The sequence below is a fragment of the Hypanus sabinus genome, chromosome 10 (assembly GCF_030144855.1).
Source record: "Hypanus sabinus isolate sHypSab1 chromosome 10, sHypSab1.hap1, whole genome shotgun sequence".
In the NCBI taxonomy this organism is placed as follows: Eukaryota; Metazoa; Chordata; class Chondrichthyes; order Myliobatiformes; family Dasyatidae; genus Hypanus; species Hypanus sabinus.
This window is the reverse complement of record NC_082715.1, coordinates 162,537,090-162,552,441: the sequence shown is the minus strand read 5'-3', so window position 1 is coordinate 162,552,441 and position 15,352 is coordinate 162,537,090. Positions and strand designations below refer to the sequence as shown.

The following is a 15,352-nucleotide window of genomic DNA, read 5'->3' as shown; positions in this document are numbered from 1 at the left end:
TCTGTCAGCCACCTGTCTACGCCTGAAGCCCAGGGGCCTCTACCCCAATTACGGGATCCGCGCTGCCTAAGTCTCGCCCCCAGTCTCAGGGGCCATGCTGTCTGAGTCTCCCCCTGGTCCACGGGGACTCTCTAATTCTCTGCTTCTCCCCCCAGTCTCTGTCATCCTGGATGTGGAAACGGCGCATCCATTTCTTGAGGTGTCTGAGGATCGGAAGAGTGTCAGAAGGACCAGGATGCAGAGGAATCTCCCTGACACCGGGAGGAGATTTACAGACTGGGAATGTGTGTTGGGATCGGAGGGATTCACATCCGGGACACATTACTGGGAGGTGGAGGTGGCAGGGAATCGGGGCTGGTGGCTGGGAGTCGCCGCAGATTCTGTGCAGAGTAAGAGAGCAGTCAAACCGATTCCGGAGACTGGATTCTGGATCATCAGGCGGAGTTATGACGTGATAGAGCAGGATGATTATTATGATGACGTGATCGAGCAGGATGATTATTATGATGACGTGATCGAGCAGGATGATTATTATGATGATGTGATCGAGCGAGATGATTATTATGATGACGTGATCGAGCAGGATGATTATTATGATGATGTGATTGAGCGAGATGATTATTATGATGACGTGATCGAGCAGGATGATTATTATGATGATGTGATCGAGGAGGATGATTATTATGATGACGTGATAGAGCAGGATGATTATTATGATGACGTGATAGAGCGAGATGATGATTATGATGATGTGATCGAGCGAGATGATGATTATGATGATGTGATCGAGCGAGATGATGATTATGATGATGTGATCGAGCGAGATGATGATTATGATGACGTGATTGAGCAGGATGATGATTATGATGACGTGATAGATCGGGATGGTAATTATGACAACGTGATAGAGGAGGATGATTATTATGATGACGTGATCGAGCGAGATGATGATTATGATGACGTGATCGAGCAGGATGATTATGATGATAACAGGATCGAGCAGGATAATTATTATGACATTATCGAGAGGGATGATAATTATGATAACGAGATCAAGCGGGATTATGATGATGGTGACCTGATCCATGTTCTCACCTCCCCCGTGTCCCATCTCTCTGTAGGTTCCATCCCAGGGAGGGTGGGAGTTTATCTCAGTTACGAGTCCGGAACAGTTTCATTTTACAACGCAGAGACCAAGTCCCATCTCTACACCTTCACTGGGAATAAATTCACGGAGAAACTTTACCCTTTCTTCGCGACTGTTGATGAGAACCAGTGGCTGAGAATCTGCTCCGGTTCCGCTCTGGGTATGTAACTGTTTCAGGTCCTTGGACCAGCATGAGGATTAAAGTCCCTGTAAATATAAATGTGCAGAGAGTGAAATAAACACAAGATGGGAATTATCAATCCATAAATTTTAACTTGTTTACTGCATCTGTCAACCAACCAGAAACATTGTGGATTCAGCAGCAGCCGTGGGGCAGAGATCCTGAGCTCCCGCCAGTCCTAATGTCCACCCGCACGCTTACAGGTTATATAGTATAAGTGGGGTGGGGCTAACTGGGGTCAGGCTGAATCTTGATAACACCATAAGACAGAGGAGCACAATTAGGCCACGCAATCCTATACATCTGCCTTCTCGCCATATCCTTTGATGGCCTGATGGATCAGGAAACTATCAAATTCCGCTTTAAATATACCCACAGACTTGGCCTCCACCGCAGTCTGGGGCAGAGCATTACGCAGATTCACTGCTCTCTGGCTAAAATAAAATTCCTCCTCACCTCTGATTGAAAACTTTCACCCCTCAAATTTGAGGCTGTGCCACCTTAATCTGGATGTTCCCACCATTGGAAACATCCTGTCCACATCCACTCTGTCAAGTCCTTTCAACACTCGGTAGGTTTCAATGAGACCTATTTTGTACATTCCAGTGAGCACTGACTCAAAGCTGGAACTCCTTGTATTTTTACCCCTTCATTCCCAGAATTATCCTGGTGAACCTCCTCTGGACTCTCTCCAGTGGCAACACATCCTTTCTGAGATTTGGGACCCAAAACTGTTGACAATACTCCAACTCTGACCAGACTAGTTTCTAATAAAGTCTCAGCATTTTGTCCTTGCTTTTATATTCTATTCCTCTTGAAATAAATGCCAACATTGCATTTGCTTTCCTCACCACAAACGCAGCCTGTAAATTAACCTTCTTAGAGTCTTGCTAAATCCATCTGTGCCTCTGATATTTGAATTTTCCCCCCATTTAGATAATATTCTGCACTCTACTTCCTTTTACCAAACTGCATTATCACAGCTTTCCCAGTACCTGTTTTGCCTGCCCCTCCACCTATCTTCGTATCATCCGCAAACTCTGCCACAAACACATCAATTCCATCTATCTAAATTGTTGCCAAGCAATGTGAAAAGTACTGGTCCAAATACTGACGCCTGACGAACATCACTCATCACTGGTAGCCAACCTGAACCCTTTATTCCCACTTGCTGCCTCCTGCCTGTCAGCCATTCCTCTATCCGTGTCATTAATTTTCCTGTAACACCAAATGATTTTATCTTGTCAAGCAGCTTCTCATGTGGCATCTTGTCAAAGGCCTCCTGAAAATCCAAGTAAATGGCATCCACTGCCCGTGTTTTGTTCACTTCCTCGAAGAACTCTAACAGATTTGTCGGGCAAGACACTATGCTGACTTTGACTTATTTTATCATTTGTCTCCAAGTACCCTGAAACCTCATCCTTAATAATAGATTCCAACACTTTTCCAACCACTGAGGTTAGGCTAACTGGCCTGCAACTTCCTATCTTTTCCCCTCCTCCCTTCTTAAATGTTGGAGTAATATTTGCAGTTTTCCATTTCTCTGGGACCACTCCAGAATTAAGTGATTGAAGATTGAAAGATAAATCCGATATCTCTGAAGTAATCTCTCTCTGGACTCAGGAGTGGGGGGGGGTCATCCATCCGGCCGGGGTGACTTATCCGCCTGATGACTTTTGAATTTGTCTAGCACATTTTCCTTTGTAATAGCAATGGCTATTTACAATCCTGCTCCCTGACACTCAGCGACCTCTGGCACACTGCTAGTGTCTTCCACAGTGAAGATTGATGCAAAGTATTCATGCAAAGTTCATCTGCCATTTCACCATCCCCGATTGCTACCTCACCAGCATCGTTTTCCAGTTGTCCAAAATCAACACTCGCCTCCCCTTTACTCTCTATAGAACTGAAGAAAACAACTTGGCAAATTTGCCCTCATATTTCATCTTTTTCACTTCTGATCACCTTTTTAGTTGTCTTTTGTTGGATTTTAAGATTCCTAATCATCAAATTTTCCACTCTCTTTTGCTGTGCAATTCTCGCGTCGGGTAGCGGCTTAATCTAGGGGGTGATAACCCGTGGCCCGGCCAAACTTGAGGAAACTCATTTGTGTGGATGCCTAGCAAGGTGTCCTGTTACAAATCAGTATGAAATAACTAACAGTACACAATATGCGATTAAACGATTGAGCTTTATAATTCTTACTTAGACTGTATGGTTAGTAAAGAAGCAAAAAAAAAGGAAAAAAAAGGCCCAATCTTATTGAACAGTCCTTGCTCAAAGTTGGAGCTCACTGATAAGCCGATCATCCACCATCGATCTCCTCCGATCGTGGCCACCCTTTGGACCCTCGCTCCGAGTCCACCCCATCCGGCGGTCCACCAAATCTCTCCATTCGCGTCTTCTCTCCTCATCTCTCCCCAGAAAAAAACCCATGAAAAATCTCCTTCAAGATTCACAAGACAGAGCAACAAAATCCTGATTGGCTAACATGCATACCACTGTCCTGTTATCTCCAGCCATAACCCAAACATTGCTGCTACAGAGAAACCATTACCTCAGCAGTGAACATTACAGAGAAGTCAGTTCATTAGCCTTAGCAGTGAAACGTTACAGAGAAGCCATTACATTAGCAGTGAATTCTTACAGCACGTTACACTCTCCCCGCAACAAATTTAGTCATGTCCTCATGACTTTGAGATTATTCGCCAACCGTTCCTGCAAAACACAAAGCCCAATCCAGGTGCAAAAGGCAGTGACATACTGTAGCTCCCCAAATGGTAGTGATCGCGCCATTTCCCTGGCGTTACGTAGGCCAACCTATCCGGTGGTCTCCTAATTCTCCTGCTGTAACCCAGGCTGCCCACAGGTAGCTCCGCCGACTTCACCTCACAGCAGGAGAACGGTCGGGTGTCTCGTCCTCAGTCACTGGGGAGTTAGCGAAAGGCATCATATACCACACGGACAGGTCCTCATTCTCTGAATCAGTATCCCTCTCAGGGGTGGGGGCCGGCCTAACCTCATCGGTTGGGGACACGGTAGTCCCCACGCATTTCCACTTACTAGCTGTAGGCTCCAACTCGAGCTCTGGGTCTACCTGCACCTCTTGTCTCTGGGGCAACAGGTGGTTCCGATGGAGAATCTTGACAGGCCCATTCCCCTCCTCAGGTTTCACCCGGAAAACTGGTAGGTTTGGCATCTGACTCTCCATCACATAGGGTGTGGCTGCCCAGCGGTCAGCCAACTTATGCTTTCCAGGTAGCTCCAAATCCCTTATGAGGACTCTGTCTCCCATCAGGAGTTGGGAGAACCTCACATTTTGATCATACCTTCTCTTATTCCCCTGATTCTGCTGGGCAGCCGCAACCTCAGCTATTTCAACCTTTTCAACTCTCTTCTCATGTCAGACACATACTTCAGATAAGTCTTCAGCAGTAAGTTACCCCCCCCAGTCCGAAAACAAAGGTCAATGGGAACCTCGCCTCGCGCCCAAACATCAGATAATATTACAAGTATCCATAGAACATTACAGCACAGAAACAGGCCTTTTGGCCCTTCTTGGCTGTGCAGAACCACTTTTCTGCCTAGTCCCACTGACCTGCACCTGGCCCGTATCCCTCCATACACCTCTCATCCATGTTCCCATCCAAGTTTTTCTTATCCAGTTGCTTTATTTCGCGTATGTAGGGTTCTCAATAATGTTAGATGGACCGTTAACTGTTAATTGCCTATTACAAAATGGCTTCTCTGAAGTGTTAAAATAAAATGGTTTCTCGTACTGTTAACTGCTGAGTAAGGAGTTCTCTGTGTCAGCATGTTTGGGTTATACTGAGTGAAAATGGAAATTGTATTCGTTTGCGAGCCAGTGGAAGTCATGTTACACTCTCGTGTGTGTGTGTGCTGAGCTGAGAATCGCGGGCTTTATCGGGAGGAGAGCAGAGGGGACGGACGTGTGGGGACGAACCGCGGTTTCAGTGTGGCAGATAACATACCTCGGCAGTTCCGATGGTGGTCAATGTCTTGGACAGACGTTGTGGATGGAATTGAAGGCATTAGCTCCAACGTATTAGGATATTATGTGCACAAGACTGATAAATTTACTCATTTGGCGCCTTTTCTTTTAGTTGTTTCTAATAACCCATCATTACTAGTTGTTATAAAGTATATTTAGTTACTCGCACTTTGTGTATTGTTTGATATTGGTATTGCTGCTGATATCTGGGGGTCTCACACTGTATTCGCATAAAGCGTTTACACTGTTTGGTGGGGGTCGAAGGCTATTCACCCTAAACAACGAGAGTCATGTGGGATTAAAGAGGTTACACAAACAACATATCCACAATTACACATTACCTACTGAATATTCCACCGTGTATGTTGGGAAAGACACCACAAAGGCAATCCGATCATATCAACCTGATCTAAAATCCTTTATAAAATACACCAGGGAAAACACTGAAGTGAGAACATTCAGCTGAAGGACAGCAGAGCGACAAGACAGTGTTTGAGTGTGTAAGGAATGTGTTTACCGAGCGCTCTCCATCACCAGCCGAATGGCTGAATTCTGTCCTGTATCTCATGGTCATCTATGGTCAGAGATCCTCAACGTTGCTGCACAAATTCATCGAACAAATGGCCCTGAGAGAATGGAGTAGAACAGGGCAATTCGGCCCATTGAGTCTGATTTCTCCTGCTGGATCTCTGTTTAATTTCTGACCCTTAGGGTTCTTCTGGGAGTCAAAAATGATGAGTGACCTTAGCACCAGGATTCAGAGTAGAAACAAACATGCAAATATTATCCAAGCTAAATAAAGAGCTGAAAAATGATGCGAAGTGAGGAATTAATGCTCAGAAGTGTAAGGAAAAGTAGTAAAAGACAGCTCCTGAAAAATCTATCATTTTGATAATAAATTAAAGAAAATTCCAAAGACAGTGACAAATTAATTCATAGATTAACAACTCTCAGACTGCTAGCCGGGTACAGGTATCGATTTTAACCGATGTTTCAATTTCAAACTGTGCCATCTTTATCAAGGATGATACCTTGGCATGTCTACTCCAGTAGTATATATACCTCCAGTCATCACTTAACTTGGTTTCAGATCTTCTTCCTGATCTGCTAGTTGATGACAAACCTCCTGTTTCCTTTCGTAACCTCCATCATCAATTGTGTGATGCCGTGTGTGACAGACTCTAATGGGACAGGAACATCTGGGTGATGGACCAAAGGGTGTTTCCTGGGCTGCCATGTCTGGGACTGAGTTTAATGGAGCAGGAACAAAAGGATGATGAGCTGAATGTGTGTTCCTGTGCTGTTGTGTCTGTGACTGTCTATAATGGGACAGGAACATCAGGGTGATGGGCCGAATTTGTGTTCCTGTGCTGGCTTGTCAGAGACTGACCCTATTGGGATAGGAAACCACGTGATGGGCGGAAGCGGTCTTTCTGATTTTCCTGCCCCATAAGAGTCAGTCACATTCGCAACAGCACAAGGACACACATTTGGCCCATCATCCCACCGTTCCTGTCCCATTAGAGTCAGTCACAGGCACACCAGCAAAGGAACACCCCTTCGGCCCATCACCCTGATGATCCTGTCCCACTAGAGTCGGTCACAGACATGACAGACAGGCACAGCCCTTCGGCCCAACACCTTGGTGCTCCTGTCCCATTAAAATGAGTCACAAACACAGCTGCACTGGTACACCTCTTCAGCCCATCATCCTAACCATGCTGACCCATCACCCTGATGTTTCCAGCCCATTAGAGAAACCCACAGAGAGGACAGTACAGGAAAATACCTTCGGCCCATCACAAGGTTGCTACTATCCCATCAGTGTCAGTCATGGCCACAACAGCAAGGGAACATTAGAGTCAGTTCAGACCCACAGCACAGGACCACAACTTTGGCCCATCAGCCTGACACTCCCCTCCCATTAGAGACAGTGACAGACCCGCCAGTACAGGAAAAGCCCTTTGGCCCATCACCATGATTTTCCTGTGCCATAAGAGTCAGTCACATACACAATGGCACCGGAAGAGAGCTTTGGACCATCACCTTGATGTTCCTGTTCCATTAGAGTCAGTCACAGACAAGACAGACGGGAAAACCCCTTCGGACAAACTTCCTACCGTTCCCGTGCCATGAGAGTCAGTCACAGGCACAAGAGCAATGGAACCCCCTTTGTTCCATCGCCCTTATGTTTCCAGCCCCTCAGAGAGAACCACAGACATGACAGCAGAGGACACAGATTCGGCCCATTACCCTGAATCTCCTGTCCCATTAGGGTCATTCACAGACAAGACAGCAGAGGAACACACATTTGGCCCATCAGTGGAACACTCGTATGCCATTAGAGTCAGTCACAGTCACAAACCTACAGAGACAGGCCTTTCAGCCCATCAGCGGAACGCTCGTGTGCCATCACATCAGTCACAGTCACAAACCTACAGAGACAGGCCGTTCGGCCCATCATTCTGCTGCTCCATATGACAATAAGATATGTGAGCAGAAACTTTTCCGTCTCAAATTCCAGGTTGAATTCCATCATTTCATGATCACTTTCCCCTAAGAGTCCCTGTACCTTAAACTCTCTGATCAATTCTGGTTCATCGTGCAACACCCAGTGCAGGATCGCTGATTCCCTGGTGGCCTCAACGACGAGATGCTTGAAAAGCCGCCTCATAGGCATCCGAGAACTTCTTCCTCCTGTAATCGAGCCCAACCTGATTTCCCGGCCTACCTGCATATTGAAATCCCCCATGACTACTGTAACGTTGCCCTTTTGACGTGCATTTTCCATCTGCCGTTGTAATTTGTAGACCACAAGCTTACTACAGTTTGAGGGTCTGTTTATTACTCCCATCAGGGTCTTTTCAGCCCTGCAGTTCCATAGCTCCATCCACAGTGATTCAAAACTACCCATCCTATGTCACCTCTTTCTAATGATTTGATTTCTTTCTTTTAACCAACAGAGCAATGCCACCCTCTCTGCCTGTCCATTCGACACAATGTGTATCCTTGGACATTGAGCTCCCAGCTATACCCCTCCTTCAGCCATGATTCATTGATGCCCTCATCATACATGCCAACTTGTAACTGTGCGGCAGGTTCATCTGCCTTATTCTGGATATACTGCGTGCATTCAAATATAACACCTTCAGTTCTGCACTCGCCCTTTTCCATTTTGTCCCCTGTTTATGTTGCAACTCGGCCTGGTGACAGCCATTTTGCCCAGTCATCAGCCTGCAGTCTCACTACACACTGCCAATGTCAACCTATAGCCGGGAAGTGATAACTGCCCCCCGCCCTGCCTGATAGACCATTATTAACCTCTGCTTACCACTGCCTGCTATCGTGGACAGTCTATGTTGCTGCATAAAATTATGGTGACGCAGGCACCACCAACTTATCAGTGTGAACTCATCACCTGTCACTTGTAAATGTTGTAAATCTTATCTTCAAGGGAACTTATTTTTACTCTTTCTTATATCTTGTCTATTATTTCTGTATCTGTGCACTTGACATGCCACTGTGATGCTGTAATTGCTTTCGGAATCAATCAAGTCTCTCTCTCTCTCTCTCTGTCTGTCACACACACACTCACACACACTCACACACACACACACACACACAGTTGGGATGACTGGAAGTTTTGTATCTGCCATGATTCAATGGCGGAGCAGATTTGCTTGGCCGAATGGCCCACTTCTGCTGTAACTTTTGGTCTTATTCCGTCTCGCACACAGGAGTCTGGCTGAATGACAATTACACTTGAACGTGACGACCATGAAAAGCACCTGCCGTAAATCGGACAGTGGGGTGTTTCCACGTTGTTTAATTCTGCATCTGAATCTCTCCGTCTCCTCACACTCACGTCCCAGTGGCATTTTGTACGGCTCGGTACAATCGGCAAACCTTCTTCTAAACCACCAAATAGTCTGGAGTGAATTGTTTCAGTTGTTTTTGTTTGTGAAGAACGAATCTCTGTCGGACCGTGTTCAATGTTAATGTACTGTTCACTTTCTTACACCGGGGGCCCCGAACCACAATCAATATTACGATTCAGCCTCACTAACACCCTGTCCAATTGTATATCTAAACGCGAATCCCCTACATACCTCGAGAGGAATAAATAAACACACAGGCTGGTATCCTAGCAACAGTAAGGACTTGCAGCCGAGTCAGACAAAACAACCCCGAGGACTGTTGGGGGTTGGGCAGAGTACTCCGAGAGGGGGGAGCACAGAGCCACAACTTTAAACGGAGCCCGTCTGAGGGGCAAACAGCAGATTCCCCCGAGAAAGCCGCAGGACAGGGCGGGAAACTGTAGAGGCTCTCCCAATCCATAATTAATAACTCCACCACCTGAACATACAGGTACTTTAAACTTTAAATGGGTTTCACGAGGAGGAAGATCTGATTAAAGGCAATTGGTGAACCTGGATAATGAAGACGTGGGGCAAAACAAAGTGACAGGGTGGGGTGATACGGAATCCCCAGTACGAGATCGACAAACACCGGAGGGATATTTTCCCCGCTGCCCGCACAATCACATCCTTACAATGAAGCTGGTCGGGTGTACGCTGTGTTGGCCGTCATTATTCGGGGCTTTTATCGAGACAATGTTACAGCTTTCTCAAAGTCCTGTGAGACAACACTGAGAATTTTGTGTTCAGGTCAGGTTTCCTCCTGATAGGAAAGACGTGGGAGTTTTAGAGAGGGTGAGTTGGAAATTTACCTGGTATTGTTTTATGTTAGATGTATGCTGTGTACGGCTGAATCACGGTGAACTGGAACTTGATGCAGCACACACAGAATGCCGGAGGAACTCAGCAGGCCAGGCAGCAACAGGGAAAAGAGTACAGTGGACATTTCAGGCCAAAACCCTTCGGCAGGACTGGAGAAAAAAGCTGAGGGTCAGATTGAAAAGGTGAGGGGAGGGGGGAGAGAAACACCAGGTGACAGGAGAAACCTGAGGGGTGGGGGATGAAGTAAAGAGCTGGGGAGCACATTGGTGAAATCGACAGAAGCTGTGGAAGAAAGAAAAGGTGGAGGGAGGCAAAGGGGGAGGGGGCAAGGAGATAAGGTGAGAGTGGAAAGGGAAGGGGAAATGGTAAAGGAGGGCATTACCAGAACTTAAAGCCATCGGGGAAGGGCTGTTCGATTGTAACAGGCCTCACCGTGGGTGGGCAGCTCTACATTAACCCACCTTCCCCCGGGCAGATTCCAACACTCCTGAACGTGAAGATATTGGAGAATTCTGTACCATGGGACCGTGTCGGTATAGTGATGCTGTGGACAGAAGCTTCCCGGATAATGAGATGGATTGTTGCTCCCTGTGAGACCGGCCACACTCAGGGTGGTGGACTGGTCATCAGCTGACATCCCACCATCGTGATGTAGGAGCCTCACAACGTGGTTATGACGAAAACACAAAGTAAAAAGCTAATGAAAATAGTCAAATTGCTGCTATATGTTGGTTACTGATTCATACCCACTTTACCTCAGCAAGTCACTGTGAGAGGGCAGAACTGCGAGGCCCAGTGTTAGAGAGCTGCTACTGACCATGAACATAGAACACAAACAGACTTCTCAGCCCATCTATCCGAGGCCAGACTGCCATCCTCCCTTGACCCATTGTCCCCTGTAACTCTGCAAACCCCTCCCCTCCATGTACCGGTGCAGATTACACTGAAATGTTGAAATCGAGGGCACATCCACCACTTGCGCTGGCAGCTCGTTCCACACTCTCACCCGCGGAGTGAAGCCTCCCCCTCTCACCTTCCCCTTCAGCATTTCAATGGAAAAAGAATGGCTGAAATCGCTTCTCACGTTTATGCAAGATCGACAAGCCCGATTTATTGGGCACAGGACACACCGTCTTTAATTAGCCACAAAGTTAACTTAAAACCACACACGTTAGAATATCAAGCAACACACACAAAATGCTGGTGGAACACAGCAGGCCAGGCAGCATCTATAGGGAGAAGCACTGTTGAAGTTTCAGGCCAAGACCCTTCATCAGGACTAACTGAAAGAAGAGATAGTAAGAGATTTGGAAGTGGGAGGGGGAGATCAGAAATCATAGGAGAAGGCAGGAGGGGGAGGGATGGAGCTAAGAGCTGGAAAGCTGATTGGCAAAAGGGATACAGAACTGGAGAAGGGAAAGGATCATGGGACGGGAGGCCAAGGGTGAAAGAAAGGGGGAGGGAAGTGCAGAGGAAGATGGAGAACAGGGAAGAAGTTATAGTGAGAAGAACAGAAGGAGAAAGAGACAGAAAAGGGAAAATAATTAAAAAATAAATAAATAGGGGATGGGTTAAGAAGGGGAGGTTAGAGAAGTTAGAGAAGTCAATGTTCGTCGACAGTGCTTCTTCCTATAGATGCTGCCTGGCCTGCTGTGTTCCACCAGCATTTTGTGTGTGTTGTTGTTTGAATTTCCAGCATCTGCAGATTTCCTCATGTTTGTGAGTTAAAATATGATGCACCCAACAATGCAGTTACAAACATATTACAAAATAAACAGAATTATCCATCTGTATCCAGTATACAAACAACATATACACATTTACACATCCCCATCACCAGAGACATTGAATATTCCACCGTGTATGATGGGAAAGGCACCAGAAAGTCAACCCGAGCGTATCAACCCATTGAAAATACCGGGGAAGACAATGAAGTGTGTATGTTCAGCTGATTGACAAGACAATGTCTGTGTTTGTAAGGAGTGTGTTTACTGAGCACTCTCCATCACAATGGCTGAATTCGGCATCTGTATCTTATGGTCCCCTATGGTCATAGATCCCTCAAGGCAGCTGCGCAAGCTGACAAACAAAAAGCCCATGAGATAAAGGAGCATAATTAGAACACTAGGCCCAGCAAGCCTGCCCTGCCATCCCTTCATGACCGATTTCTTCTCCTGTTGCCACTCTGTTTAATTTCTGATCCTTTGGGCTAGTGGTCGCCAACCCATCGACAGCAATCGACTGGTCGATCTTTAAGACTTCCCCAGTAGATCCCGAAAGAAATGAAAAATAAATACACAAATACTGTTGGGAGATTATTTCCGGGTTGCGGGGTTTTAATTCCGTTCTTTCTGCCCAGTGCACATGCAAGTAACTCCCAGGCCACATAGTGCACTTCAGTGGTCCCCAACCACCGGACCGAGAACCGCTAACCGCGAGGAAACAATGTAATTTGGCGATATGAAACGATATGAGTCAGCTGCACCTTTCCTCATTCCCTGTCACACCCACTGTTGAACTTGAACCCACACGAGGTCATCAGTCTCCTAAACGCAGGGACACCATGGCGCTCAGGTAACCTGCCGCCTCGCGCAGCCGGTAGGAAGTGCAGTTGCTGCCGGCATGGAGCATGGACAGATGGCCGCCGCCTCTAAACCTGTTTACCACACCGAATGTTCGTGGGGAACCCGGTGCTAAAATATTCACAGACGACCTAATTGGACTCAGGGTTTTGTAAGCAGCAGAGCAGCTACCTCGCTGCGGTCTACTGAAAGTATTCCCTTGACACTAACTTTTGTCGGCCGATAGATCCTACAAGAGGGGTGGGCGTGCCCTGTTGCACTCCTCGCTCCGATTTATCAGTGTGAACTGAGAAATCATGTCATCACCTGTCACTTGTAAATGTTGTAAATTTTATCTTCAAGGGAACTTATTTTTACTCTTTCTTATATCTTGTCTATTATTTCTATATCTGTGTACTTGTAATGCCACTGTGACACTGCAACTGCTTTCGGGATCAGTCAACTCTCTCTCTCTCTCTCTCTCACTCACGCACACACACACGCGCGCGCGCGCATGGGATGACTGGAAGTTTTGAATCTGCCATGATTCAATGGCAGAGCAGATTTGCTTGGCCGAATGGCCCACTTCTGCTCTAACTTTTGGTCTTATTCCGTCTCGCACACAGGAGTCTGGCTGAATGACAATTACACTTGAACGTGACGACCATGAGCAGTACCTGCCGTAAATCGGACAGTGGGGTGTTTCCACGTTGTTTAATTCTGCATCTGAATCTCTCCGTCTCCTCACACTCACGTCCCAGTGGCATTTTGTACGGCTCGGTACAATCGGCAAACATTGTTTCAGTTGTTTTTGTTTGTGAAGAACGAATCAATGTCGGACCGTATTCAATTTTAATGTACTGTTCACTTTCTTACACAGGGGGTCCTGAACCACAATCAATGTTACGATTCAGCCTCACCAACACCCTGTCCAATTGGATTTCTAATTTCTAAACCCGAACTCCTTACATAACTCGAGCAGAATAAATAAACATCCAGGCCGGTATCCTAGCAACAGTAAGGACTTGCAGCTGAGGCAGACAAATAGGTTTGGTAAAACAATGTCGAGGACTGTTGGGGGTCGGGCCGAACACTCCTGGAGGGGGAGGCACCGAATCACAACTTTAAACAGAGGGTCAAACAATAGATTCTTCTAGAAAGCAACAGGCCAGAGTGCAACCGTGCAGCCTCTCGCTGTCCATGAGTAAAACCCCACCACTTGATCATACTGGTAACTTTAAAAAGGTTTAACAAGGGAGAAGATCCCAATAAAGGCAAGTGTGGGACCTGGATAATGAAGATGTAGGCCGGGGTGAAGTGATACGGAATCTCCAGTACAAGATCGACAAACACTGGAGGGATATTTTCCCCGCTGCCCGCACAATCACCTTGTTAAAATTAAGCTGGTCGGGCATTTCAGAAAGCGTATAATGTGTTGGCCTTTGTTTGTCGGGGCTTTTCTCGAGATAATGTTGTCGCTCTCTAAAAGTCTAGTTAGACGACACTGAGAATTTTGTGTTCAGTTCCGGTCTCCTCATGATAGAAAAGACGTGTATGTTTTAGATTGGGTGCCCAGGAAACTGCTTCGGTTTGGCTGTATGCTGGTATACGGCTCAGTCACGGTAAACTGGAACTTCGATACTGCACTCAAAATGCTGGAGGAACTGAGCAGGCCAGGCAGCAACCAGGAAATATACAGTGCTATTAAACTCTTCTGACAGGGTTTTTAACCTGAATTTTTTTCTGTAACTTCAATTTGATGCGATATCAGAAAGGTAGATAAAGTAGCGTTCAGAAAGGTTCTAATCTGTAGATAACTAAAAAAGTGTGATCTAGGCAAATTATATTTATTAGACAACTGTTCAAAAGACATAAAACAATCATCCATAAATAAATCACGAATACATGTTGTTCCCTTTGTTTTCCATAAAAGAAAAGCTTGATCAATTCTAGATGTTTGAAAGAAAAATTAGGTTTAATAGAACTTGACAGGATAAATTTATTCAATCCAAAACATTCATGAAATTGAAACCATATTCGTATTGTATGTTTAATTATTGGATTTATCATTTGCTTATTCAATTTAGTAAGCGCAAAGGGAAGCACAGCCCCTAAAGTAGAAGGCAGTGAAAACCCCTGTGCAAACTCCCACTCGAGGTTCATCCATCATGGACATTGAGCTTCAACCAGCTCTTGTGTCATCAACGTTAAATATCGACTATCAATTGCCCAGTAATAAAATCGAAGATGCAGCAAAGACAGACCGCCATCCTTTTTTGATTTCTGTAAATATTTCTCACTTAACCTGGGATTTTTATTCTTAACCATATAACAATTACAGCACGGAAACAGGCCATCTCGGCCCTTCTAATCCATCCCAAATGCTTACTCTCACCTAGTCCCACTGACCCGCACTCAGCCCATAACCCTCCATTCCTTTCCTGTCCCTATACCTATCCAATTTTACTTTAAATGACAATACCAAACCTGCCTCTACCAGATATATGAAGAAATTTTAGAATCAATAATATAAAAAAAAAAGATTTAGGGATAAAAATTGATACCTCCTGAAATAGATACAGAAATTTAGGTAAAATAATCATCTTAATAGCATTAATTCTACCAATCAAAGATAAGGACAATGGGGACCATTTAGTAGAGTTGTTTAACATGACCAATTAAGGGTAAAAAATTAACTTTAAATAGATCCTT

At 45.7% G+C, this 15,352-nt stretch overlaps 1 protein-coding gene across 3 annotated transcripts in view; it reads left to right on the top strand.

The window, feature by feature from the left end:
• LOC132401294 (E3 ubiquitin-protein ligase TRIM39-like) overlaps positions 1 to 14,574 on the top strand; it is a 28,058-nt gene extending 13,484 nt beyond the window's left edge. Inside the window, exons 6-7 of one of the 3 annotated variants that reach the window (XM_059983391.1) lie at positions 156 to 1,307; positions 13,521 to 14,574. In XM_059983391.1, coding sequence (XP_059839374.1) covers positions 156 to 1,307; positions 13,521 to 13,594 — 1,226 coding nt within the window. In that variant the 3' untranslated portion in view covers positions 13,595 to 14,574. Of the gene's footprint in view, positions 1 to 155; positions 1,308 to 3,752; positions 5,509 to 9,077; positions 10,254 to 13,520 lie in introns of those variants that run through there. The other 2 variants (XM_059983392.1, XM_059983394.1) reach the window with 2 other exon arrangements.
• Positions 14,575 to 15,352: the final 778 nt, after the last annotated feature.